Raw genomic sequence first — 27,397 nt, forward strand, 5'->3', positions numbered from 1 at the left:
ATTACTCTCTTCTCGCTTGCAACTCCACTATTACCACATCACAGACTTATTTCAAGCTGGTTTAATCATTCGCACGCATTCCAAGCCAAGAGTCGTAAAACCATGCAAGAAAGAGATGATAAAAGAAAAGCAACCGCTTTCCTTCATCTCTACTATTGCATCGCGATCTTTGAAAGAATTGACAAACACGTAAAAATTAGTTATGAGTATGGGATAAACAAAAACACGAATAAAAGAATTTTCGTCCCACTTATTTTATTGGCCAACTTGAGAACGATAGCTGGAATGGATTTAGGTATATTGAAATTCGATGATATTAAAAAGTCCCTGAAAAGGTCTGGGAAATATCGAAGGAACCATTTTCTCAGCAAAAAGATCGATAGCGGACGATGTCGAGATTTGGCTTGGAGCGAAGAGTGAAATAAGGAATCGAAGGAAGAAGAAAAAGAGTAATGGACGGCATCGGAGTTATTGCTTTCGTAAGAGAACGATCTAGCAAGAGAATACGTGGATGTGTGATATTGAATGACTTACGAAGAGATATAACGGCGTAATTTGTTATAACTATTCATTATCCATGTCAAATGTTTTTCTAATACAAAATAATTAATAAAAAGTCAATCGATCCGTAAATAAAAGCTTTCTCAATGAAATCTAATATTACGAAATAATTCGAATCGAATATGCATTAGGAATCCTTTCGTAAACCCTTCAAACTGACGAAATTTTCACATCTCGTATTAATCTTGTTCAACATTTGCGACGCTAAATCGTTGTAAATGTCAGTAATGGTCACATAATCGGATATTATATTCAACCATTGAATCGATATCCTTCTCTCATTATGCCACGGCAGGATTCTCATTTCGAAGAATAATGGAAGAAAATGGTGGATTTCACAATGATATTTGAATAAAAGAAAGATGAGCGAATAGTTGGTTTTGTGATTCGAACGGGCTTTGACGAAATCAAAGAAAAACTTCGATCGAGAATTTGTCGCTTCGTTCAATTCCAATGGAAAAAAATAAAAAACAAAAAAAAACAAAAAAAAAAGAAATACCTCTGATCTGAGGTATTAAAGTTATTTTTGTTTGGACACATAGATGAAAAAAAAAGCTGGACAAACGATACAAAATACAAAATATTATTTTATTTTATTGAGATTTTTGATATTACTTTATGTGTGAAAGGGTTTTTAATTTTACAAGGAAAAAAATTAATCTCATAGCAAATCTTACAGCATAGAACCTTTTACAAATCTATCTTGCGATTAAAAACCGTTTTGTCATTGTCACTCGCGACAGCACGCGACTCATAATAGATAAAAGTTATAGCTTAAGAATTTCGTTCGTTCGTAAAACGGTTATGGAAGTAAATGAGGATGAAAAAAAGTAAAAAAGGTATCATCCACTCGATATCCTATCTCATTTGTTGTATACTTTTCAACGTATTGTTAAGTTAAATCTTAAACATGAATCATATATAAGAATAACTCATTTTTTTAATCGTCAATGCTTTTATACGTTCGTTCGGTATATTATTTATGACATTTTAAAATATGTATACTGCGTAACGAGTAGCCGACTGACATTGCTAGACGCTAATTGCAGTCGCTTCTCCTTCTCCTCTCACTCGACGTCGACGCCTCCACGTTATTAGAATTTCTACGAACCCCGTTTATTACTACGTCAGAAGGATATAATCTCTACGGACTAGGTTTTTCGCCTCTGGAGTTTTCGTAATTAAATATCATTTTGTCATTGTCACTCTTGCCGGCCTCCGGGCGAGCACCCGTGTCGTAGAGCGAACGAAAGTTAGAGCTAGCAAATTATATTTCCTCCTCGATGGAGAGTGTGTGTAAGGGAGAGAGAAAGAAAGAAAGAAAGAGTGAAAGAGAAAGAGAGATAAAGGAAAAAGAAGAGAGAGAAAGATAGAGTGAAAGGAAGAGCGAGAACGAGGGAGAAAAGGGCTAAAGAGAAAAAGGAAGGAGCACAGAGAAGGAAAAAAGAAAAAGAAAGAAATACAGTGCCGCAGTGGCGACGCCGTCTGCAATTACAATGCTTTAATTTTATGCGCGAAGTTAAGCTCCTTTTAAGAGTCCCGGGAGTGGTTAAATCCTCCAACCCCCTCCATGAAACATTCGTTCTACTGACACTACCGTATTCATGGGACTACCTTCTTTTAGCTCGTAGAAGACAGGGCCGCTTTCGGAAGGCGCCAGCAATTATTTTAATTTGTTTAGAGGCCATCTGCCTTCTTTGCTTTCACCTCCTATGCCTTTCTCTCTCTCTCTCTTCTGTCTACTTTTTCCTTCCTTATTTCGCTTTTCCTTTTCCTTCCTCTTCTTTTTCTTCTTTCTCGCGCCTTAAAACGAATGTTCGTCTCCGAATCCTTAACGGACGACGTCTTTATTCTTTTAAAAGCTTCTCACGACGTTTGCTGTTCGAAAAATTCATCAATGTTACCGTCTAACAATCTAAGCATTATACAAACCCCAATGTTATACAATATTATTAATATGTAATTTTACTGGAAACCCATAGAACCGCAACCATGTAAATTTCCGCTATCGACCTCAAAATATATTGCACATCCTCTTCTAATTTCCTCTTTGACAACAACATTAACTATGCAGTTTTGATGCTTCCATCAACCAATCCTACGTACAAGTCACTACAGTTAACTCTCTGAATTAGACCAATGAGCGATAACCTTGGTATGCTTTCATATCCTTTAATATAACTACGCATGTAGTTAAACTTACAAACATCGAAAATGCAAATACGATCATCGTAATACAATATTTATCAAAAATGTTTTATTTTAGATTCCTATAGAGAGAAACTATCGTAACGAGACAATAAGAATAAAGGAATGAAGGTTTATTATTTAGAAAATCCGAATGTGCTAAACTTAGAAAGCATATGACATGAAATTTAATAAAAATAGAAAAATGATTATAAAACGCTTAGAATAAATGACTTTACAAAAATATGAAATATAAAACTTTCAATTTTTCCAAGAATCCAAGAAGACAAAAATGATTAATCTATTATTATCGACAGTAAAACGAAACTGATTAATACTCCTCAAATATATTGAAAAATGTTGCAAACCGATCGAAAGATGTTTAATAACGTTATTAATTTTTCAATGCTTCTTCTGACTTAAGAACAGATCAAATTTGCTTATAATTCGCGACACAAACAAGGATTATGCAATATTCTAAAACATCTCAAAATGTGCTTTTCAAAACTATAAATTAAACAATGAAAATTATTCTCCGCACGATCACATCGGCCCATTTTAATTTGTGAAGAAAGTTTATTAATTTAAATTAAACTTGTCTCATATAGGTCTCGTTAGATCTTCTCAACAACACGGTACTTTGGTTAGAATTGAGCATTAATTGATTCTTCCATAAGTTCTTCCATATTATATTTCATGGTCCTTTGAACCAAATTAAATTCTAATGCGATCAATATACAATTTTAATAAGTTATTATAATAAACAATGAATTAGAGAGGATAATTCGACTATCCGAAACATTAACACGTGAACAGTTAATCACCTGAAATCAAATACAAAAGAGGATACAAAATATATTGAAAGATAACGAAGGAACAAACAACCGACCACGGCTTACGAATAGATATATCGATTCAGCTTTATATGCACTAAAATTGAACAAAGAGAAAACAATGAGGATTTGAACTTAAGTTTAAATTAAATTATCATGTTTCTTTTATTTGTATCATTCATTAGTCGTATAATTTCGCTATAACTGAATTCGTGGTGCAACTTAATCGTTTGAGTATTATGCAGTTCTATCGCGCTATTCACATTTCATGTCTGAAAGTGCCAGTGCATTGGGCCGTATTGCACAATTAACAGTATGGTAAGATTTACAAACATAGATAGAAATAAGTGATATCGTGCCGTTTGTCAGCAAAGATACAAAATGTATATACATATAAGTCTCTGTCAAATAGTAAAGTTCTCTGGTTAATTTTATAATAATTATTTCATTATAGTACAGATCTTCATGATCATTTAAATAAAATTAAATGGCTTCGCAACCGAACTGTGATTCTTGATATAACAAATTACGCGAATTACTATAATAAATTATAGATACAGTAGTTATACAGAAATATAAGATTACACTTGAATTCACAATAAACTCAAACATTTAAATTCTCTTAAACGTAGAGATATTTTATAGACCTCAATGCGTCAGGCAGTTAAATATCGCGATGCAGTAAACAGTCTTGCAAAAACTAAATTAGGATAAATAGTCTTCGAAATAGTACAAGAAACTGACAAATAGGAGACGATCATTTTCAATCTCACAACGACTTGTTCTCATCTCTAATGAGTAGTTTGCCAAATTTTGAGAGATCGAGCGCATGACACATACGTGACCATTATCCGAAAAAGCGACGATCTGCAAAAGACATTTTCGTGAACACGTCACGTATGAATAGCATGAAAGATATATGGTCAAGCTTCCGTTTGATGACAAGACGAAAACACCTAACAGACTCTTATCAGTTAGCGCAAAAAGGATTCAAAAAATATAAAAAATGATTTTAACTCCAGAGCAGAGCAATATTCTATTATTTGTGGAATAGTACGCACCATTGGGACATATGAAAGGGATAATGGACTAAACGACACACTAGAGATGTTTCTTATTACTCTCTGCGGTAAGTAAGACGCAGTAAGAAATATAATAGAACCAACCAAACAATAATAGAACTATCTCGACTATTAACATGAAAGTAGTCATGGATAGAGCATACTCGAAAAGCGCATCGGATTCATTGAATAATACGCTTATCGTCGAAACGATAATCCATAACGACATATATTTTGTTAATTTCAAAATTCCTGTATTTTCAATAACGCGATACAAGAAATTTTAGATTTTTCTTAAGATTGAAAAAGAGGAAAATTGATAGCCCATGTTATAAGCGAAAATGATAGATCTCAATATATTTCTTCTCATATACCAAATATCATCACAGATCCCCATCAGAAACATATTAATTAAATTATAAAGTTTCTAATTTAGAGAAAGATTTTTTAATTTAAGAAACATCGTCTTGAAATCTTTTCCGTAAGATCACACCGCGATCCGTATTTTAATGTAAAGTTGTTGTTCTATTCTAATAAAATAGTTTTTGCTTAAACTTAATTTTTCAAAGATTTTATTAACTGAAATTTCTGGAAGTCTTTTATTAATTGGATTCTCTTTGACGACGTGATACTTTAATAGAATTGGAGCATCAATAGATTCTTCTACAAGGCTTCCAATGTCAACGGAACAGAAAGGAAAAGAATTATCTATTTTTCTAGTAACTTGATCTATTAAGTTACCGTCTTCATTTTTATAATAAACAATGACGCTTAACGAATTTGAACACTGAATTTGGAAACTGAAGGATGGACATCAGTAACATATTCGAAGACAAGGATGAACGTGTATTAAATCACGGCGATAAATTTGCATATCGAAGCTGTCTTAAGTTACTGTTTCATCGTCTTCCTTTAAAATCGATCCAATCTATCTTACGGTCTCGGATAAAGCTAATAGAAGGAGATGAGGAGACGACCGTCGAAACTCGAAGAGATGTCTGCGGTGTACGTCGTTTTTGGGGATCGAGCGCTTATCACGAAACTTCCTCGAACTTTGTCGCTCGATTAGACTCTCCAACTCGTTTCGATCCTGTTTGAGCTGGTAATCGAAGAGGACCGAGTGAGGTAGCCAAAGACGACGTAGGGTTTGTTCTATTAAAGCTAATTATGGAGCAACAAAGAGGACGGAAGGCAATGACTACGACGACTACTATCACTATAATGACAATCTGTCTCTTGAAATTGAGTAATTCTTGAAAAGGATATTGCGATATTACTTTCCTTCTATAGCACGTATATCAATATATATACACGTTTAGTCGTTACAATCAAATATCTCTATTCTTTATATCGTCATGACAATTAACGCACTTGTCCGAGGATAACGATTATTTCGTTACTATCAACAACTACAGCAAAAAAAATTTTATCGCGACGATGTCAAACGTAGTATGAAAATGGACAATTAGGCGATTTGTATTCGTATTCCGCAGGAAATGACAGCTCGTATAACTAGCATTAAAAAGCAACGATACGTAAAATAAAAGTAGAGTGATATTTACCGTCTGGCAGTTACGAGCTATCGTCATTTCATGGACGATATACAACGGGGATGGAGATTCTTTGGAGTATTGCAACCCAGACTCTTGGTCGGTCCCTAATACTATCTTTCTAGGTCCGAAGTAAGAGGTTATCTGACTCTCTCAGTCGAGTGCACTTCTTGGTTTGTATCGAATTCGGAACTGGGGATTCGAACGAGAATACCAAACCTTTCCTTATCCTTTACTCCGACTTATGACGAATCGCCAAAGTTACTTTAAAAACTCATTGTAACCGTATAATCCATTTTTAGTTTTACAAACATTAAAGATTTTCGTTTTGTATTACAGTTACGATGCAAGAATTCGACAGTTTGGAAAAGCAAAGCTATGGAGTGCACCAAATTTTTGGGGTCATCGTGCTACTTTTCGTGCAAATCCACCGGCACAGCTGATGATTCAAGATATTCGAGAGAGTGACGAAGGTGTATATAGGTGCAGAGTCGACTTTCGAAATTCTCCCACGAGAAATTTCAAAGTCAATCTCACCGTTATTGGTAAGTCAAAATATTCAAAATCAAAAGTTGCAAAGTTGTTATCTTGATAATCAATAAACTTTGACGAATAGCGAAATCTTTACGGATGTAAATATTTAACAATTATTACTTATTTAATAATAGTCAAACATTACTAATCGATAAGAAGCTATTAATACTTTTTCTTGGGATAGAATAATATATATTATTATTACAAATTCTCTGAGATTAATTAATAAAAATTATATTAATACATTACTTTGCTATGTCTTTTGAGAAATTCTTTTTAAATCGATTCGATCGATTGGAATTTGTGCCTTCATATCTTTTTGATTCGAACTTTATAAATTACTCCACTAAATCAAGTATATTTAACATGGCTCGACGCGTAACGAAAACTATGCGAAAGTTTCCTGTTTAAGAAATTAAGAAGACCAAGATGTTCCAAAGAGAGATCAAAACTTCTTTTAAGTACACTTTTAAAATCAATCTTCATCCCGTCATATAACGTGAAATTTATTTTCGTCTTCATTACGTGAAACAGAAATAACAACGGGAAAGTATCTTATCATGCAACAAAAAAAAAACGCGGTAAAATAGTAGTAATCCAATATGAACGAATGACGTGCATAATTTCCCATAACTTTCTCTAAGTTTTCTCTTAGACGTTAAAATTATTTATATAGATGATCGATAAAAGATCGATTTCTAACGACTCTTTGAAGTAACAGAAACTCCTCTGCACAAAGTTGAGAAGTTATTTATCACGTTGAATTAGGAAACTGTTTCACGTTCCTCTTTCCACTATGTGGTTTCCGACGATGGAAGCACGTAAAGCTGAGTAGCGTCTTTCACAATACTATTTAAATTTTAGAATACGATCGTATCAACTCAGCAGCCATATTCGCTTTAACGTTACAAAAGTTTTGTACTCAGGAAACGAAACTACTTGCTAACTTGCTGAGCTTTTGCGAAGTCGCGTTTGTTGCAAGACAACGAAAGAAGCTCAGTAAATCGAAGAGGAAAGAAGAAAAGAGAAGAGGATAAAAGAAAGAAGAGAACGAAAAGAAGGAGAAGGAGGAGGAGTCGGAAAGGAAGTAGAAAAATAACCGTAGCAACGATAGGTCCAACATTCGAACGTCGCCCGTTAACGCGAATCTGACTGACTACTCGAACAATCAGTCAAGCATTGAAAACGAACATGCTTCAAAGATAAAATGTTTAAGGTTTCCGTTAATATACAGTTTGATGCAGAAATACAGAGATTCGCAATTAAATACGAGGATGAAGTTATCTACAAACGAGCCATCGAAGCATTTCGTTTAATTTGCATTGGAATGTCGTCGAGCATAACTGAGCTTTGTTTCTCGGCTCATCCGTCATCGTACGTACGCTTGCGTTTGACTTCGACTTTGATGAAAGTATCTATATGGTATAACATCTTTTTTTTTATTGATCCAAGAAGAAAAACAGGAAGAGTTCCAAGTAGCGCATTGGCGATAAGAGCTTGAACGAAGAAAGTTTGCCGGACGACGATACTACAAGAAGGAGATGATTCCTGAGAGTCTACAAGGAGAGAATGAGAAAGTAAGAGTAACAGAGACCCAGAGCATGGTCTGACTACACTCTGTTGCTAATAGAATCGAAGCGGTACTACGACTTGCGTTTCCTTGGAAACGCGCGAGGTTCGTGCATCTCTTCTTGCCTAGGAGAAAGCCAAAGTCCTTTCAGGAAGCTTCTAACCGAATTTACCCATCGATCGACCATTAAACTGATTGCGAGTTAAAGCGTGGTTCGTCGGTTCTGCGCCTTCAGAGCAATAGCAAGAGATGCGTCCAAAGAGATAGCTACGGCGATACAAGCGTTCGACCGAATCACTACGATATCCTTCCTCCTTCTCCACCAATTTCGTTCGTTTTTTGACATTTAGAAATTTATTTTGAAAGGAAATACGAGAAGTCAAATCGAGGATAGTCAACTTTAGTGACCGAGAAACCATCGTCAACGAAACGCGCCGGATACCTCGTTTTACGGTCCGTTGCGCGTCAGCGCCGATACGGTGCTCACGGTTAATTCCAAAATACACGAAACACCGAATGCGCGAAAGGATATACTCATGCTATACGTCTACTTGAACTTAGAACGAACTCGAAGTACTTAAGTTAGAATTAAGCTTTCCTAACGATCGAGACTTTTTAGCTATACTCATTTTTCTCTTTAACATTTACTTTCAGATTTCGAATCTTTTTTACGCTTCAATGAATCAATCCTGTCATCAAAACTTCCATGCAAAATTTTTTCTATATCATTAGAATGGCCTATACTATAAGATTAATTTACTTATTGTCGTGACTCTTCACTCACTCAATACTTCCTTTCCCATCTTAGATGGCTAGTTATCATTGAGAAATTTCATCGTAATTTTATTCATTAAAGCGAAATCACTTTTTTCTACACTTTTTCGTATAAACACTAAAAGACTTATTCAATATCTTCCATTTTATGCATTTCTATTAGCGCATTTGATCTATTAAAGTGAGAATAATATTCGTCCCTAACAATTCCGAGACATTCTTTACTTGATTATTGATTTTGTCTGATATCACAAGTTTCAGGAAAAAAAAAAACTGTCTGTGATACATAATCATTACCTTTACTAAATTTATTAAAGTTAGATATATAAATAATAATTTACCGATTGTATACCCAACTCTCGTACAATTTTAATCGATTGAGTGTATGCGTTTGCCCATAGTTCTCCATGAGCACGATAATCTTTCGAGGCGTTATAATAAAATCATTTTTACTTATTAAATTTGCAAACGACCTTCCTTTTCGAACGGGCGTCATTGAGGATACACAAAATTTAATATGCTAGAATTAATTAAGAAACATAACACTGACCGAAATACGAGCTGCAACGCTTAATATTTGATACCATGAAAAATTATAAGAGGATCTTCTCCCAATAGAATCTCGTTGATGTGCTTTTATTCTTGGTAATAGATTATGTTTGAAATAAATCCTATATTGTACGTCTCTAAGGTCCGTATTTTGATCTACATCGAATTCAATGAAACCAAAGAGATACGAAAAGTGAATCATTCTGATGTATTTCGTAAGTAATAGAAGAACTTAATAATGAAGCTGTGTTTTATATTTATCTCGGCAATCCTTCCAAAATATTCAAAATATTCATGTTGATGACATTTTTTTCGGCTCGTATAGCTTAACCATGTTTCTTTGCCAAGAAGGTATCGCAAAGCTTTCATCGAGATTAAATAGCATGGAAAGAAGACAAATTTTTCGTGGAAGCTTACGATAATGGCGAAATATAAAAGCGGAAAGAGAGAAATTGGGAAAGAACGAAGACAGAAGGTAGAGACGGAAGACACGTTTTGAAATTTACTACGCGGCTGGACGACGAGACTCGTATTTCATCGTTAACGGCTCCTATGGAAAATTCAGAACAGACCTACGGGCAAAAGCGCCCTTCTAGTTTGCGTAGAGTGGCGGTTCCCATTGGAAAAACGTCTCACCCGCGGTTATCTTTCGTACGTCGACGCTTCCGCCATCTCTTTTCTCCTATTCCTTCTATACCTCAGTGCATGGAATCTGTCATTTCTCCGGGAAGTTTCGTGTTCCCGCTCTCAAAAAGCTTCCGACGGGTTTTTTTGTGCCTCACACAAAACGCGAAACGTTCAAATATTTTCCGCAGTGACGTCGTACTTTTTTCCTCTTCGTTGATTCACCATCGTTGTTTAAATCCATACTATTTTCACGCCTATTTATTCTATCGTTTAACAATTTCAAGACGATAAATGTAAAATCATATAAGCGGGACTATTTTCAAAAACATTTAGAAAAAAACATTTAGAAATTTTATTTAAATATTCTATTTGAACGAATCAAGGAATCTCACGATGTTTATTGCGAAATAAAAAGAAATTCATAGGAACTATATTAAATGTATATTGCATGAAATTCTCGATAAAATCACAACAAAAAATATAAAATGAAGAGAAAAAGAGACAGTTCAAATATACTACTATCGCGACGAGTAATATTTTCTTGGCATTTATTTACCTAACGCATCTCGATAAACGAGTCGCTTTTTCTTGAACGTCGCGAGCGAACACCAGTTAAAAATAATTTATTGTAGACGTGACTCACCGTTGTCGAGGAAACATTTCTCGAGTCGGTAATGGAAAACGCATATTTAAGATACATTTGCTTGTCTCTCGCGTGCACGAGCAAGGAAAAGATTAAAAAGTTAAAAGAGAAATAAGAAGAGCGACACGGTAGTTAGACGCGGTCTAAACTGGAAAGAAAGTTTCCTGCGAAAACGCTGGTGAGGGATTTTCTGGAGAGACAAAAAACGGAAGAAAGAGACGGAAAGATGGTAAAGAGAAATGTATTAAAAAAAAAAGGAAAAAAAATGAAATAAAATAAAATTAAAAAAAAAAAAAGAAATGCAACTAAAAGCAAGAGGAGGAAGAAAGCTAAGACTCTCTGAGAAATTCTGATTTAACCAAAGCGAATCTTCTTATTGAATTCCATTTTTAATTCGGAGCCAATCGAAATATGTAAGAATATTTTCTCCCGAAGTTTCTTATCTCTAGAAAACAAAATAGAAAAGAATAAAAAGACAAAATGAGGAGGCCGAGTTCACGTTTCGCGTCGCGCAACTTCGCTCCGGTGGTTGAATACACGTGCGCCTATACTACTTGCATAATGTAATACGTATACGTGCATAGAATAAGGTGTAATCGAATCTCTTCTAGAGTTTCTTTATTAGAAGTTCATGTTCCGAAATACTTCTCTTCTGAATCGTTCTTTTCTTTTTCTTAATCATCTCTATCTTTTCGTTCTCATTTTTCATTCCCTTATTCTCTCTCTCTCTCTCTCTCTCTCTCTCTCTGTCTCTCTCTCTCTCTCTCTCTCTCTCACATACTCTCTCCCTCTCTTTTTCTCTGTCTCTCTCATTTTTTTGCTTCTCGTTTTCTTTTGCGAGTTCTTTGCAAAAGTTCGTCAACCGCCAGAGGGAAAACGTAGAAAACGCAGCGTTGCTCGTTAGACGAGAAAAGAGTAGCAAGAATTTTGAGGTATTTCTCGTTCTCATACGGGAAAAGAAAATACGAAGGTGTTAACTTTATCGCCAATAGACTATAGTAAACATTCGACCAAAAGTAAAACATGATTGTATTTTTAAGTAAAATATCGATGGTAGAAAATAAATAGAAAAGAAATAAAAATCAGGACAATCGGCCTATTCTCGCGTCTACACCCGTTGATTCAAATGCAAAACATTCTCATGGGTAACAGTTTACAAAGTAACAACTTATAGTAGTATTACTACGGTAAATGTCCTTTCGCGAAATCCCTTGAAGCGATCATATAAAAAATTACCAATCGATTCGTCGGCGCGTCATGAATCATAAAAGATTTCACTGGTCGTGCCCTTCGAAATCCTCTGTCCTTTGGTACGAACGACGGCTGTCGAGCGCCATAAAGAACCAATGGAACGATTCGTGAACGGAAAAGCTGCCATATTTTTCTGCACCAAAGAGCTCATTCGTCTTTGCGGACGTTCGCACCCGAATTGCTACGGACTTCCACCCTCCTTATGGTTCTTCGAATATCTTCGAGCTATCCTCTCCTCTATCCCTTTCTTCTTCGTGCGAAATAGATAAGATGAAGGCGCAATTTTTTCTCGAAATAAGATATCGTAAACGCATTTCGAAGATGGAAAGATTGTTGACACGTCTATTTTCAACGCTTTAACCGTACTATCGACCTTGGAAGATAAACGACATAGACGATATAGTCTTTTCTCAATTTAGCAACGAAAAAAAAAAAAAAAAGAATCATGTCTCTTTCCAAGATATATAAGTATTTATTATTTTACAAACGCTAACTAGATTTGTTAGAAATTTTTAATATTTTATCGAGTGTTTCTTGAAATTCAACTGGTCACATTTATCACACATCAATCGTGCACGTTCTTCTTGATATTCGGGGCGTATTCGAAAATACGCGAAATAGCACAGGATAGCACACGGATATATAAATAAAAAGTGATTGAAATATTGGTTGATATTGATATGTGTGTGTGTGTGTGTGTGTGTGTGTGTGTGTATGTATATATATGTATATAAATGAAGAGACAGCAGGTAGAAAGAGTACTTCACGATATTTCTTTTAAGATAAAATGGAGTAGGTTTGATCCATCAGAATATCAATAAGTCTATCGGACTATCATCGTCCATGAGGATGGTTTGGAAAAATCTTACGCTGCAAGAATATTTAGTTCATATGGAGGGTTCACCAATACCATTCTGATATACAGAAAGTCGATCAATCTATCTTCGTTTGTGCTTGTGAGATGCGTTCCTATTTAAGTGCTTCTCGACATTCCTACTACGTTTCCGCCCACTTGGATTCGAGTTAACTTCAAAGACGTTCTTGCCTTGTAACAGATACAACGACAAATTACATAATTAACATGATCAATTTGCAATGAATAGACAATCGACCAAAGAAGAAAATTCCGCTTTTGAGATCCGCAAATGGAATGGGCAACACTGGCTAATAAGCTCGAATGGAACGTATAGTTTATCAGATACAATTCAGATGACAGACATGTCATTCAATATTTACTTAATGTCCATTGAATGCTTTTAATAGTTTTTCAATACGCAGTATTAATCTCAAAAATATTATAAACACATTTATTTGAGCTTAAACTTTATCGAGATGATACAACTACGACAAAGAGACATTAACTTTGACGTCTTTGACATTCTCGATGTCAGAAATACGAAGTAAACTGCTATTATTCGTCCTGATTTCGTCTGCTTTTCTTCGTTCTCTGATTATCTTTCTCTTTATCAGAACTCCTCCTCTCTCTCTCTCTCTCTCTCTTTCTCTCTCGTATCATTCTTTTAAGTTTACCAACTTCCATCAATCCCCGACAGTTTATTCATTCTTAATCGTAAATGACCGACCGAGAGTCTGCACTTCGACAACAAAGCCGGAGTACAACAGGGGTAGTTGCAATTACCGTTCATATTCCGATGCGAAATTATGAACGGTACTTTCTCCTTTCCTTTGCTCAATAGTTTCCTAAGATACCATATCTTTATCCATTGTCTTTGCTTTCTTCTTTTCTTCGGTCAACGTATATACCTTCCTAACCTGTCATACTTCCGTTAAAAAATTACTATGAATTATCTTCAACAAACTCCATCTTTACATAATATTCGAAAAAATGATTATCCTTGTCAGTCTTCATTGGCTTCTTGCGAAAAACAAAACAAAATCCATTTTTATCGTTTCGATCGGAAACCTTTGTCTTTGATTCCGAAATTCTTTAAATATTGCGATTATTTTATTTTTTAATGTCTTCATCAAAAAAAAGAAAAAAAATTAGCATAGATATCGTCATATCGTCGATTTAGAAAAACAATTAAATCTTTTTCCCATGATTTATCCCGTTTATCGAAAGAACATAACGTAGTTAAACCGATTTTGTGACTTTCTTGATCTTCTTTCTGATTCTTTTCACTCGTCGCTACTTCGAATTCTAATGGTTTTTAAACGGACAAGCCAGTGATAACATTTACGGTGAGAAAGATGCGCTTCGAGATAGTTTTCGTCTCTGGAGACGAACTTCCGATCCCTCGTAAAAATCTAAGATCTTCGACGCTCGCGGTAAGGACTTACTCGACCATCTATCTCTCTTTTATCTCTCTTTTCACTTTTTCCCTTTTTCCATTTCCTTTCTTTTTTTTTTTCTTTTTCTTTCTTTTTATCTTCATCCACTTTTATCTAGCGCCATGCGAAGCAACGAACGTCAAAAATTTTCATCTTTCTACGATTTCAACGTAAACATGAAAATGCTAATATAAGAGGACGTCGTCGTTTGTATTTACTTCTACTTTTTCACATTTAAAGCAACTAAGTTGACAGTTGTAATAAAATACGCAAGATCAAGGAAATAGTTAAAATTAGTAACGTCGTATTTAAAATTTCTCATTCTTGCTCTTTTATCTGCTGTCTCTTTTACCTTTTGTTATTCTTTGTCTCACTTTATCGATCAGCTCCAACCAATGACGGTTAACGAAGATTTTTTAATGCTCTTGGTTTTTATTTATAATTCTCAGTCATGCTCGTACACCGAACAATCGAGTGTACCTATAAGATGTAATAGCCGAACGACCTATTTGAAAAGTTAACCGTGAAGACTTCCCTCAGTCTCGGCTTCTCTCGATCATCGAGTAAAAGATTCTTTAACGAAGTGAAGATAAAAACATTATTTACCTGTTCTACGGACAGATAATGCAGTGGATATAACAACATAGGACGCCAAAGCGTATCGAAAAGACAAACAGCTTTGTAGATGCATCGACAACAACTTGATTTTGAGAACGTGTTGTCAGCGAGTTTCTCCGTCCTCCCGTTCCCCCTCCCGAGAGAAATCGAAGATATTTTCTTCAACGATACGAATACGATTTTCGTGTGCGAACGATCGCGCCAGTTGACGGAGTTTTACGAGATTCTTCGCTTTCTGTTATTCTCTTTATGTTATTTTCTTTTTCCTAACGGAAAACTTTGCGCAAGACCGCTGTATCGACACCTTTGAAAAAGCGTCCTCCAGTCCAATCGGAACTCCATTTTCGTCAAGGTATTTTCACATTGGCAACTCTCTATCGAGAATGCGTATCACTCGTTTCTTTCCTCTATCACCCTCGCAGAATCCGTTCTACGTCGTTTCTGCATACGTTCATCACCCTTTCGACGCAGCGATAAAACAAAATCGAGTTTTCGTTGATGTTCTCGTTCGCTTATCGAAACTCCTATGCGCTTTGATTCGTCAACTATCTACCACGACGAACCATCGTAATTCGATACACTTTTTGCTACGTTATCTCTAGACAGAAAAAGAAGACAGTTTACTAAGTGTTTCTTTGAGAAAAAAAAATAGCTGCCAAGTTATCCACAAGATACAGGACTGATGAAAAATGAAGATTTTTACGGCCTCGTAAACGATCCGACACCCTCGTAATTTAATCCTGTTAACCGTCCTCTATCTCTTCTTTTTCTTTTCTCCCTTCCACAGATATTCTCGTAACAATTTTTTTTTCTCCCGACGTGCTCATTTCTTTCTCTATAACTATACGTTCAATTTTCGTTTGATATCGTCCTTCGTAACAAAATATAATTCTTATATACATATTTATGTTTCGTTATCTTATCAATATACTTTTATCCTGCTTCTCGGATTAATTCGTTTAGGAATAAATAGAAATTATTTGACAACAATAACTTTATTGTTATTAATTAACTCAATTATAATTAATTATAAAATGTGCGCTATGGTCAAATTAAAAAGGCAATGTGGAAATGAAATTCAATGGGTTTAAAGCGCCGCATACGTAATGCGAATGCCCTGGTCTGAATCCTGACCTATTCTACGGCTCATTTTTTCTATAGCAAATACGTGTAAAAACTTTGAGTTGGCTTAAATATTTCTTTTTTCTTTTTCCTCTTTTTTTTTCTTTTTTTCTTTTTTTTACATACGTCTATCCGGGAAACTAAATGTTAGAATATATTTGATTTTAAATAAAAATGAAAATGTAATTCTAAAAAGTAATCGATTTCGCATGAAATGACCCTATCACGTTTTTCCTATCGAGAATTGGATGCATATAAATTGAATCGATGATCTGATCATCATGCCGTTGAACTTTTTTTCCTGGTTCTTTTATCTTCAGAATCTTTGATGTGTACTCTCGACCCGTCGTTGAATTTAAATTAAATGAGACGCGTAACGAAACGATCACCTACGATGATAAAAGACGTACTATTCCGCCGTGAAGAATCGTGCTTCGCCCGATAAATCTCATCAGAGCACTCTATCGCGCTTCGATTCCCTCAAATCCAACGAGCTTTATAGTCCGGCATATCGGACGAGTAGTGACATTTTTCTACGAGGAGGAAGAATCTCATCGAATCATTCCTTTCGCCATAAAATCGCTTTTGCTTATATTCCCAAAAACGGTCAAACCAATATCGAATATTCTACGTTCTAAAGTAAAGACTTTCCATTATTCGAGTTTCCAGTCGTTGAACGAAAAAGATCGCGAATGAAAGACTCGCTCTTGTTCTTCTTCAAATACGAAAAAGTAAATTTTTGAAATACGATGAAAAATCGAGATCTTGAATATTACGACTACCACCGGTACCGTCTTCTACTCGTTTTCTTCCTTCTGTTCGAAAGAAAGATCTACCGGTGGTGCCGGAGGTGAACACTAATACTCATAAATGACGTAAAACTCGCTGAAAAGGAAAGAAAGAGGAAGCTATCGCAACGAAAGTGAATAGGGAAACTTCGACTTTTCCAAGTTCTTCGTTTTAAGCGTGACAGTAATTTATGAAAATTTTATATGACACGGAAAGGTTGCCAACCTTGGTAAAGTGAGAAGACTCGACTGCTATCTGTTTTTCTCGTCCTCTAATAATCTTTTCTTGCAAAAATAGTATTACAAACAAAAAAAAAAGAAGAAAAAAAGAGTGAGAAAAGGAAACTTCGATATTCAAGAAGAAATGGAAAAAAGAAAGGAAAGTCAAATATCATCTGACGCGAATACGTATATCCATACTTATCGGGATGATCGATACGTTTTGACTGTATGTCTATTTACGGAAGAAAGAAGACATTTTCTTTTAAGAGAAATGCGAGATAACTCTTAGCCTCGCGACTTATTCCCGCAGAAATTGCTTGTCAAGCGCAAACCGTCAGCGCCATGAGAAAGAGAATGGACCGACAGAGAATGGTAGAAGAGAAAAGAATAAAAGAAGAGAGATGACGAGAGGCAATGTAGGTAGTGGGGAAGAGAAATCTTCTTAGGTCACGTTTTCTAGACGTCGGCATGTCCGTAAAACTTCCAATTTCCGTGGAGGATGTAACCCTGTGAAACGTCACGGTGTTACTATTTCGACGCGAGGAAATGACCTCCATGAAGGCTTTTCTTCCGACTCCTCTTTCTTGTATCATCTCAGCCAATGATACTTACGGAATTTTCATCGCCGGTGCATGTCTAACCTCCCTTAGTATAATCTTTATTGACCTCTGGAATAGGTCGAACAAAATTGCAGGAATCATCTCTCGCTCTCGAAGGAACAACGAGACAAATCATGGTTTAGGTGTACTCTTTTATTAGTCGTTCCATGGCAATAAATATCTTAAATTAAAATGATACCTCCTTAATATTTCGATGAAATAAACATATTAAAAATACAAACGATCATAGATAATTGAATAATAAATTGTTTAAATAATTAAAAAATAAATTGTCTTGAATAGTTGCAGCTAAAAAGTAAAAAATCATAAAAGAATAAAAGAATCGGTCGGTCCTCGAAATAATTCGATCCTTTTTGTCGGACAAAGATACCTTGTCCAAATTTTCGTCTAGGTGAATTTTCGCCGAGCAGTTACCGTCGGAAAATACGCGAATTCGTTGGTAGAAAGTTCGAAGTAGCGTCGGTATCGCGGAATCGCCGAGCTGGATAAAAAGCTCATTCAAACTCTAAAACTTTTTCTCGCGAAGGACCATGGGGGAAGGAGGTCGTACGAAGAAATAGAGTTCGAGCGAGGGCGAAAAAGGAGCCGGTAATTCAGAACCTTCACGAAAGTGGAGTAGCGCGTTATCTCTTGGACTTTACGGTGATTCCCCATTAATCCTCATCCCCATTGGTCGCTTTATCCACGATTACGCGACGCTGATTACTAGGTACTACTCTTGAAGAGAAAGAGAACGAAAGAGAGAGAGAGAGAGAGAGAGAGAGAAAGTTTGCCATACGTACGAAACTCACAAAGGTAGCTAAGTAAGCGAACTGGACTTTTTCCGGAAGCTTTTCCCGCGATGGCTCGTTAAGCACGAACCGTTTCGTCGAAATGACCAAACGTTTTGTTCCTCCATAGATGGGCAAGAAAAGCTAATTGTATCGACTTAAATTTTCTGTCCTACAAATTTTTTCTTTACCTTTATAACGATAACTCATTCGAAGATGATTTTCATTGTCATCTTGACATCTCCAATAAAAGTAAAATTGTTAACTATTCCATATCGCGATCAAATCATTTTCCACAAAATTTATATCTACCTAGTTCTTTGAAGTCACGAAATTCTCGATAGCTAAAACTTCTCAAAAGAGCAATGTGTAAAACCCAAGAGATGAATTTACCTTTACTCTCTCGAGAATTCCATCAACGGCATCCACTTTTTCTTTTGCCTTTCCCCACTCTTCTTTGCGTTTCGACGTTTCTAGTAATGCACAGTTTCACAAGCTATAGGATTTCGTACGAGAAACGTTCAAGGACTTTCCCGTGCTTTAATTGGAAGCAGACTCCTAGTTTTCGTTTGGCGAGGATTCCTACGTCCGAGTGGTCCGATCGAGAAAATCTACGAGAAGAGTATTCGATTTCTTCGCGAAACGAACTGCCCGGGGAATAAGAGAACGTTTCCCAAATAAACTACCGGCTTTCTCCGAAAAGAAGGAACTTTCGATCGAAATTCTGAAAAGTTTTCTCGCTCATCGAAAGCTTTTACAATTCGCATTCGCGATATTTCCCCCTTTTAACGTACTCGTGATAAATGAAAAAAGGACAAATATTGTGTAATAAATAATACAAATTGAACTCGATCAAAGTAAAACGAAGTTAACCTGCTTAAGATTTCCGAAGTATTTCGTTTTGACAATTTTATAATTTTGCGATCAATGGAAGAGTAAGAAGTTGTATAGCCAAAAAGGTTTGGGGAAACTAACTCCACAAAGAAATACGTGTTCGGAGTTGAAACACGAGCGTCATTTTGTAACGTCGCATGAAAATAACATTGGCTTGCCCGCGCCAGAGAATTTCCCTAAATTTTTAACGGCAATCGCTACGTGGGCTTAGTTCGATATCCGAGTCACGCACGAGCACCGGCATCGCGAGCACCACCATACTACCACAAAGAAAGACTATACTATCGTGTAAGAGGTTAGCGTTATAATTCAAGCTGTACACCATGTCTGGGACGCCCTCACACCTCTTCTTTTACGTGTGTACCTTCATATGTATATTCGCAATCACATGCAAACGAACGCCTGCTCCTGTACAAGCGGACTAAGAAAAGGAATTCCATTGCTCGCTCCAGAAATTCAATAAATTCGAATCGCTCGAATATTTTCTACCTTCGTACATCACGCACGAATATCGACGCGAAATTTAAAAAGAGAATTTTTTACAAACATTTCGTCCAAACGTTATAAATATATTCTATTTCTATTTGCAAACTTTATATAAACAAAGACGAATATCAATGTGTATATTTCTATCTTATCAGTCTTATGACACTTATGTACTTTTGTTTACCTTTCTATTCAAATCAAAATTATTGATTATCTATAATATTACACACACACATATAATGATATTATATCAAATTTGATTGAAACTTGTTATGTAGGCACATAGGCTTTATTTATTGATCTACTCAATACAATTTGTCTACGAATATTTCCATCTTCTCAATGAATAAAAATTTCTTTTTCTTGGAAAAATTCAACTGTAAAGAGATCTCTCTATTTCGATACAATTCCCTCGAATATCTATGTTCCAAAAGATTCGTAAACTACGTACTGTTCATGGATTTCGAAAAGTTTCTCTTCGAGCTATTCTATCAACTTAACTGATTTAAGTTTATAGCTTAAGTCGCATCCATTTCCGAGATTGATCGTTGATCAATCAATATAATCGTGTAATATCGATATACATTGTCCATCTTTTATCCAATTAGTTTCTTATTTATGAATTTCCTTGATATAGAAAATTTCTTCTTCAAGATCAAATCATAAATATCGTAAAAAAAAATCGTAAAATACATTGATGATAAAGTAATAACGAAAACGAGATTATATTTTGAAAGTTATATCATAAAATTTCTGAGATTTTTTTCTTCTTATAGAAAATTGTTGTATTCAGATATCAACCAAATCAATATGTTTGATAAATGTTACAGTCTAACTATAACATTTATAAAACATCTAGGAAAGAATCTTTTATTATGATAATCTAAAATGTTACTTAACATCGTATGAAATTTCAGAGAATCCGACCATTCTTTTCCTCTAATTTTATTTTCCAACCATTTAAATTATTTCTCTAATTGGTTTTTTTTTCTCTTTTTCATTTCTACAATGCTTGATTTTCTTCCTCATTCTTTTTAATAATCGTATTCAGTAGACATAACTTCTTTGATACGAAACATAAGAATAAAGGATAAAATATACAAGAGCGTTGTAATAACAATGAAAGAAAAATTTTAATTTTTTCTTAAAACAGAAGCTTATTTTATAATTTTTATTTTTGCTGCAACATATAGAACGCTAATTTTTCTTTTTCTACTCAACAATTCAAATTACATTTCCTAGTCTGGAAAATGTTTTTTAATATTAAATAATATATAAATAATTTCCTAACCCACTATCTCTCTCTCTCTCTCTCTCTCTCTCTCTCTCTCTCTCTCTCTCTCTCTCTCTCTCTCTCTCTCTACCTATCTACCTACTTACCTAATTCATAACGCACAAATAATTGATTACTATAAAAGAAAAAAAAATGAAGCAAATCTAAAATGAAGAGTTTAGTTAGGTTCACTTTGAGATAGTTCGAATATCATTTCGTGATAAACGTAGAAAGTGATTACAAGTTGAGCATATGTCAAATTGAGAGATCATAATGTAGGTCAGCATCTCACCGGTCGATTTAGGAGCAGGAAGCAGGAAACATGTAACAAAGACAAGCGAGCATTTCTCATGTCGCATATGACTTTATCATTAATGCGTTTGAGATAAGCAATTCGAATATAGATTCACGATAGTATCTAGTAAACTAAAGGCGAACTGGAATCAGATTGGTGGAATATCCGTTGACTCGGCGACTCAACGTGTTTATCTGCTCGACGATCCAGTAAATCCTTATCTTAAGATCGACCTCCTAAGGATGTATAGTCCAAAAGTCGCTATACCAGATGATGAAATGACAAATGTTCTTAGTTTAGAAACTGTCCTCAGGTTATCGTATTATCTCATTGTACAAAAAGATCTGTGAATGCAGTTTCCTTTGAAGCAGATTACATCTAGATCGACCTAGTTCAAATAGTATCTTATGCTTCTCGTTCTTCAATTAAATACATATTGATCATTGATCAATTATTAAAATTGATAACATTATCTATCAATGAAATATGTATATTATTTACGATTGAAAATAAAAATAAATGGGAATAATTAACAGTCGTCCATTCTAAGATTATATTATATTTATCGAACAAATTGTACAATATTATGATTATATTGTATTTATTATAGAAATCTGTTAATTAGATATGTCATATTTATAACGCGATAACAAAATTATATCTACCTATTTGTAATGCTAGAATAGAAGCACGCTCGCAATATCTGAAATATTATCGATGTTGCATCTCGTCAGTAACAGTAATCAGAACAGTAATTTCTCAAGAATAATAATACCGTTAATAATACACTAACACAGAGTACAGCTATATCATTTTTAGCAATTATACCATCACCGTCTCTACATCCTGTAATACGAACGGGGTATTTCCAGCTTCGTTATATCGACCTCCTACCCAATATCCCTTCATCATTCAGAAAGATAATAATTCCATGAATTAGTCGTTCATATTTCACGCATTTAACAGAGAACGTAGCCCGGGTATTCCTCGTGTCAGCGTTCAGTCACTTAATGAGTTGATACATTGATTATTAAATTAATTTCGTGTCGACAGATTAATAAATATTTCTCGCCATTTTATGATATTCATCGCAATTGAATTGTCGCAACATTTTCCTTGTACAATATAGATACGTTCCTATTTTCTTCTTGATGATACTATGAATGATATGTGATGACACTATGAAGAATATCAATATCTCTATCGATATCATTTTATTGACTATCAAATTATTATTGTTTCAAAGAATGAAATAGTTCCATAATATAATAAAATCGAAATGGAATTCTCCTACGCGTATGGTATATATATATATATATATATATATATATATATATATATATATATATATATGCATACAAGCAAATGATTCTTATTACAATAGACTCGTGAAAAGTTTTCAGAAACGCAAGAGAATATCAGTTCAGAAGCAAAGAACGAGAGTAAGAAAAGAAAAAGAAAGATATGGAAGAAGAAGAGAAGTCGCATTTACGGATGAGTTATAGTAATCGTCGGAGACGGTCACGTCGCGTACGGTTCTCGTGTCCGGGATAGTCAATGGCTTTGAATCTATGGCGACTATTCCCATATAGAGGAAAGGGAAGAAGTAGAACGACGGCTAGTGTACGCTCGTCGAGCACGTCGTGGAACCGATAGCGCGGAAGAATATCCCGCAAATGTTGCATCCTGCTCGTGGTGAGGAAAGGATAGGTGAACTCCTAGCTTATGCGAAAGAAGCGTCTCTTCGTCTTTCTTTGGTCATTCCTTTTCCTGCCTTCACTGTTCGCATATACGCGCCTCTACATGACTTTCGTTCTCTTTTCCTTACTCTTTTTCATTCTTTGTACGAGTAAATATATATATATATATATATATATGTGTGTGTGTGTGTGTGTATATATATATGTATGTGTATAAACACATGTACAGGTAGGTATACGTTGAGAATAGATGTAGGTATATATACGACGAAAGACTAAATAAGGAGTAGGACGAGAGACGCGTTAGCACTTCGGAAGACTCTGGGAAGCTGTTGGACGTGACGAGACTGAAACTAGACCATGAGAATCCACTAGAGCTCCTTCTCTGCCACTCTTATCGTGGATGTCCACTCGATCCACCCTGTAGGTACTGATCCTATCTATACTCATGCGCGCGTCTACGTGTACAGCTACATGTAAGTATGCCAGCAAATACTCCAAGGAAAGCGACGTCGATTATTACCGACCTCAGTTACGAAGAACTACTTCGTAAAACCGTCCTCCTATCTCTCTTACTATTTCTTCCATTTACCGTTTCTTCGCGATTTTCAACGAGACGATTCACAATGAGTGGATCGTGAGTTTCTACGGATGTATCACGAAAAAATATATCATATCGTCAGCGTAAGTTAAAGTTTAATATCGTCAGGATGAAATCCAACATTGTAGATACTTATAAGATGCTAACACAGGTGTGAATAAAGAAGGATACCTTAAAGCAAAGCAGTTAAGCACGTTTTGCTGTGGTCATAAGAAATCTAGGCTGTGCTTCCTTATTTACGGTAGTCGCGAAAATATATTACTTTTCTGCCGTGTTCGTTTGCATGCGGCGCGCCATCTTAAAATAACCGTACAAGAAACGTGCTCTGCATAAATTTCTAATTTCCTCGATAAATATTAGTTTCTGTCGGGCGTTCGTAACATAAAAATAAAAAAGAAAAAAAAAAAAGGAAAAGAACGAAACTCGGAAACAATAAATTCGCTGATTTTCGAAGTAGAACGAAATCGAACCGCATTATCGACGGATGATCGATTCAATGACAAATGTCTCGTACGGGTCGTACTGTGTAATTTATCAATTCAACAAACTTAAGAAAAAAGAACGTGCAACTATGCCGCGCAAGATAGAAGTAATAAATTTAATGGATCTATCGTAAAGAACCCAGTATCGTAATCCTTGAAAGTAAAATAGTAGCGTATCATCAATGGTAAAATATTAGTATCAACTAGTAAGTTGCCTTTGAAATCTTATTAATGATGAATTATATCATTTTGTTCCATCTTTTTTCCATACAATTTTTGCGCTTGTGTTAGAGTTCTTTCGTCAAAGAGATATCTACATTTTGTTTTTCATCAAAAATTAACAAGCTGTTAATCATTTAATAGAGACAAATTATAGACGATAATAGAAAATATTTTATAATAATATAAATTTTCTTTTCAAAATTATATAAATTTTTACTTTATTTAAAAATATGACAGAAATTACTCAATCTAATAATTTCCACGGTTAAGTGAGTTAACCTTTTCACAAACAATTTTTCCGACATCGTTCGTGTATTTACTTTGAAGTTAATATTTTACGTATCCCAAAATTAATTTCGCTTTAAAATGAACGAAAATTGTTTTCTCGGTCATTTAATTTCTTCTGTTTGTTTAAATTTTGCCGATTAAAATATACCTTTAAAAAACACTGAAGAAAAATTATGTAAAAGCCCTTTTCCGAGAACATTACTCTTATAATCTATTAAAATTGTACCTATCTGTAAATAAACGTCCATCATTTAACGTCCCTATTCTTTCAGAGAATGGATCCATCAAAGAATGGATCGTGCTCGTGCGATATTTAATGGTTATCATGTTACAATTAAAATAGCCGTGAGATAACGAACAAAATCCTTGTACCGAAATAAATTCGGAATTGCAAGAATTTTTCAAAACATCGCGATACCCTGTGTCTTTCGTAAATTTTATGAAACTCCTGTAATATCTTGTACGGGAAGCAGTTTTAGTAGAAAAGGATGTCTAACGGAACAACGGAAAATATTTTATAAGAAAACGCGTTGGATACACCTATGCTCGACCATAATATCGTGTTTCTTCTTCTCGGTACGATGGAGCGGAAAGTTTTCGTTAATAAATTTTCGAGGGTAAGATCTAGCGGTTGAATGCGTAAAGACATGCGCGCGAAGCGTCGCTCGACAGTTTCCATTTACAACTGCTACACTAACTCCGAGTATCAAGCTAGACAGCAACATTTTGTATTTCACGACTTCCTGTTCAAGTCGACGCTAAAAATTCTTTAAAAAGTTTTCTAAGGTACTTTGTGACAACCGTTGCTATGACCAAGTCACGAATACGTATCGTTCTCGCGCCCTTTTCACCCTTCATGAGTTCATTCTTGTTCTTTTATTTTTGCGACCCTTTTTGTTCTATTACTATTATTATTATTATTACTATTACTATTACTATTATTACTACTACTGCTACTATTACTACTACTACTATTACTATTATTATTATTATTATTATTATTATTATTATTATTATTATTTGTCTTGTTTCTCTTCCTTTTTCCAGCACGGGATTTCGAAAAATACCACGCTTGATTTAAGAATTCGCAAAGGCAAATCACCGTCATTTTCTACTTGTATCAACAGCGAAAGCATCGATTGCACTTGAAGGAGGGATACCTCTTGTGAATCCTGCAAATCATATTCGTCCGCAGAACATTTGGAAGATGTAACTTGTAGCAAAGCTTTTTCCGATTCTAACCTCTTTACTGGCTTTTCGAATACCATCGAGAATACCCTAAACGATGAAAGTCTATTTTCATTCGGATTTACGAATAAATCTCTCATGTAATTTGGTCAGCATTATGAGCGAAAAATATTTATATAATCTATTTCTATTTTTAATGATGCCAATTGTAATGGAAATAATTATAACGGAGACTGTACATTTTATTTATTAAAATCTTGCAAAATAATTATTTTAAAAGATCTACGTAGAATAATATAAATTGATTTAAATCGAAATTGTCGTAAGTAGAATGACTTTTTAAAGAAATTCGGCGAAAAGTATTCCATCAGTAAAAATCGATAAAATAAGTGTCACGTTTTATACTCTTTTGAAGAGTAAGTAGTCGTGTTAGGCGAATGCAGCTCTTATCGTGTCAAATGGGTCAGTTAAAATAAACGCTGTACTTACGAGTGATGGTCGTGCTTGCGAGCAATGCGAAAAGTCGGTCGAATGGAAATCACGCATCGTACGACCAACGAAAGTGTCTTTCTTTTTCGAAACAATACTAGTCCTAGGCGACGAGATCTTTTGATTTTCGTCGAGAGAACAATACCAACTCGAAGCAAAATCACAGTTTGAGAAAGGACAACGTCGTTTCCTAGATGATTCCTACGGATAAGCGAGCCATAAAAGGTTCCGAGCGGTGGCATTAGCAACGCTAAAACGACGCAAGCCTCGCGCGTCTCTAATCTCAAGGAAGATTAGAAGTGCAGGCGCGGCAACTTGCATGTATGTACATATGTACATACCTATGTACATACGTACAAATTCCAAGGGAATCGTACGCTTTAAACCTATGCCGTTGATTCGATCTTCTCTCTTCTCTGTTTCGTTATTCATGTTGTTTTCGAAACAAGATAAAGGAATACTTTAAAACAATGGAAAGTATCTAAGAGATATTCACGATATTGAAAAATATACGTTATGATAAAATCGACTAACGAGAAGACAAGTTTCGAAGAGTGCGAAAGCGTTCACTACCTCACCACAAATTTAAATGTAGTCGAAAGTCTGGCCCAATAGTGAGTGCTTTTCTCGAATCGTAGAGAAGTATATTTTCTTCAAGGAGCATTACCAAAGTTGAGCTCGCTTATCGAGCTTTACCTCGCTATCACGCTTGCCAGCTTTCTACGATTTTTGCATCGATTTCGAAACTCTTTACGTCTCTCCCTCCGTAGTCAGTCTTTTTCCCTCTCAACAGACTTCGCTCGTCTAGCTCTGTTGCAGCGCGCCTCCGGCCAGCGAAGCGGCGACAATAACCCGAGGCAATTTCCACGAGGCATCCGGCCGAGAACATATCGGGATGAGCTCGGCC

The 27,397-nt window shown here is 35.2% G+C and overlaps 1 protein-coding gene across 2 annotated transcripts in view; it reads left to right on the forward strand.

The window, feature by feature from the left end:
* The window catches only part of LOC124427693 (nephrin-like), a 125,855-nt gene that overhangs the window by 34,939 nt on the left and 63,519 nt on the right, over window positions 1–27,397 (forward strand). For both annotated transcript variants that reach the window (XM_046970932.1, XM_046970931.1), the window contains exon 4: window positions 6,532–6,737. In XM_046970932.1, coding sequence (XP_046826888.1) covers window positions 6,532–6,737 — 206 coding nt within the window. The remainder of the gene's footprint in view (window positions 1–6,531; window positions 6,738–27,397) is intronic.

This window comes from Vespa crabro, chromosome 10, assembly GCF_910589235.1.
Source record: "Vespa crabro chromosome 10, iyVesCrab1.2, whole genome shotgun sequence".
Lineage (NCBI taxonomy): Eukaryota > Metazoa > Arthropoda > Insecta > Hymenoptera > Vespidae > Vespa > Vespa crabro.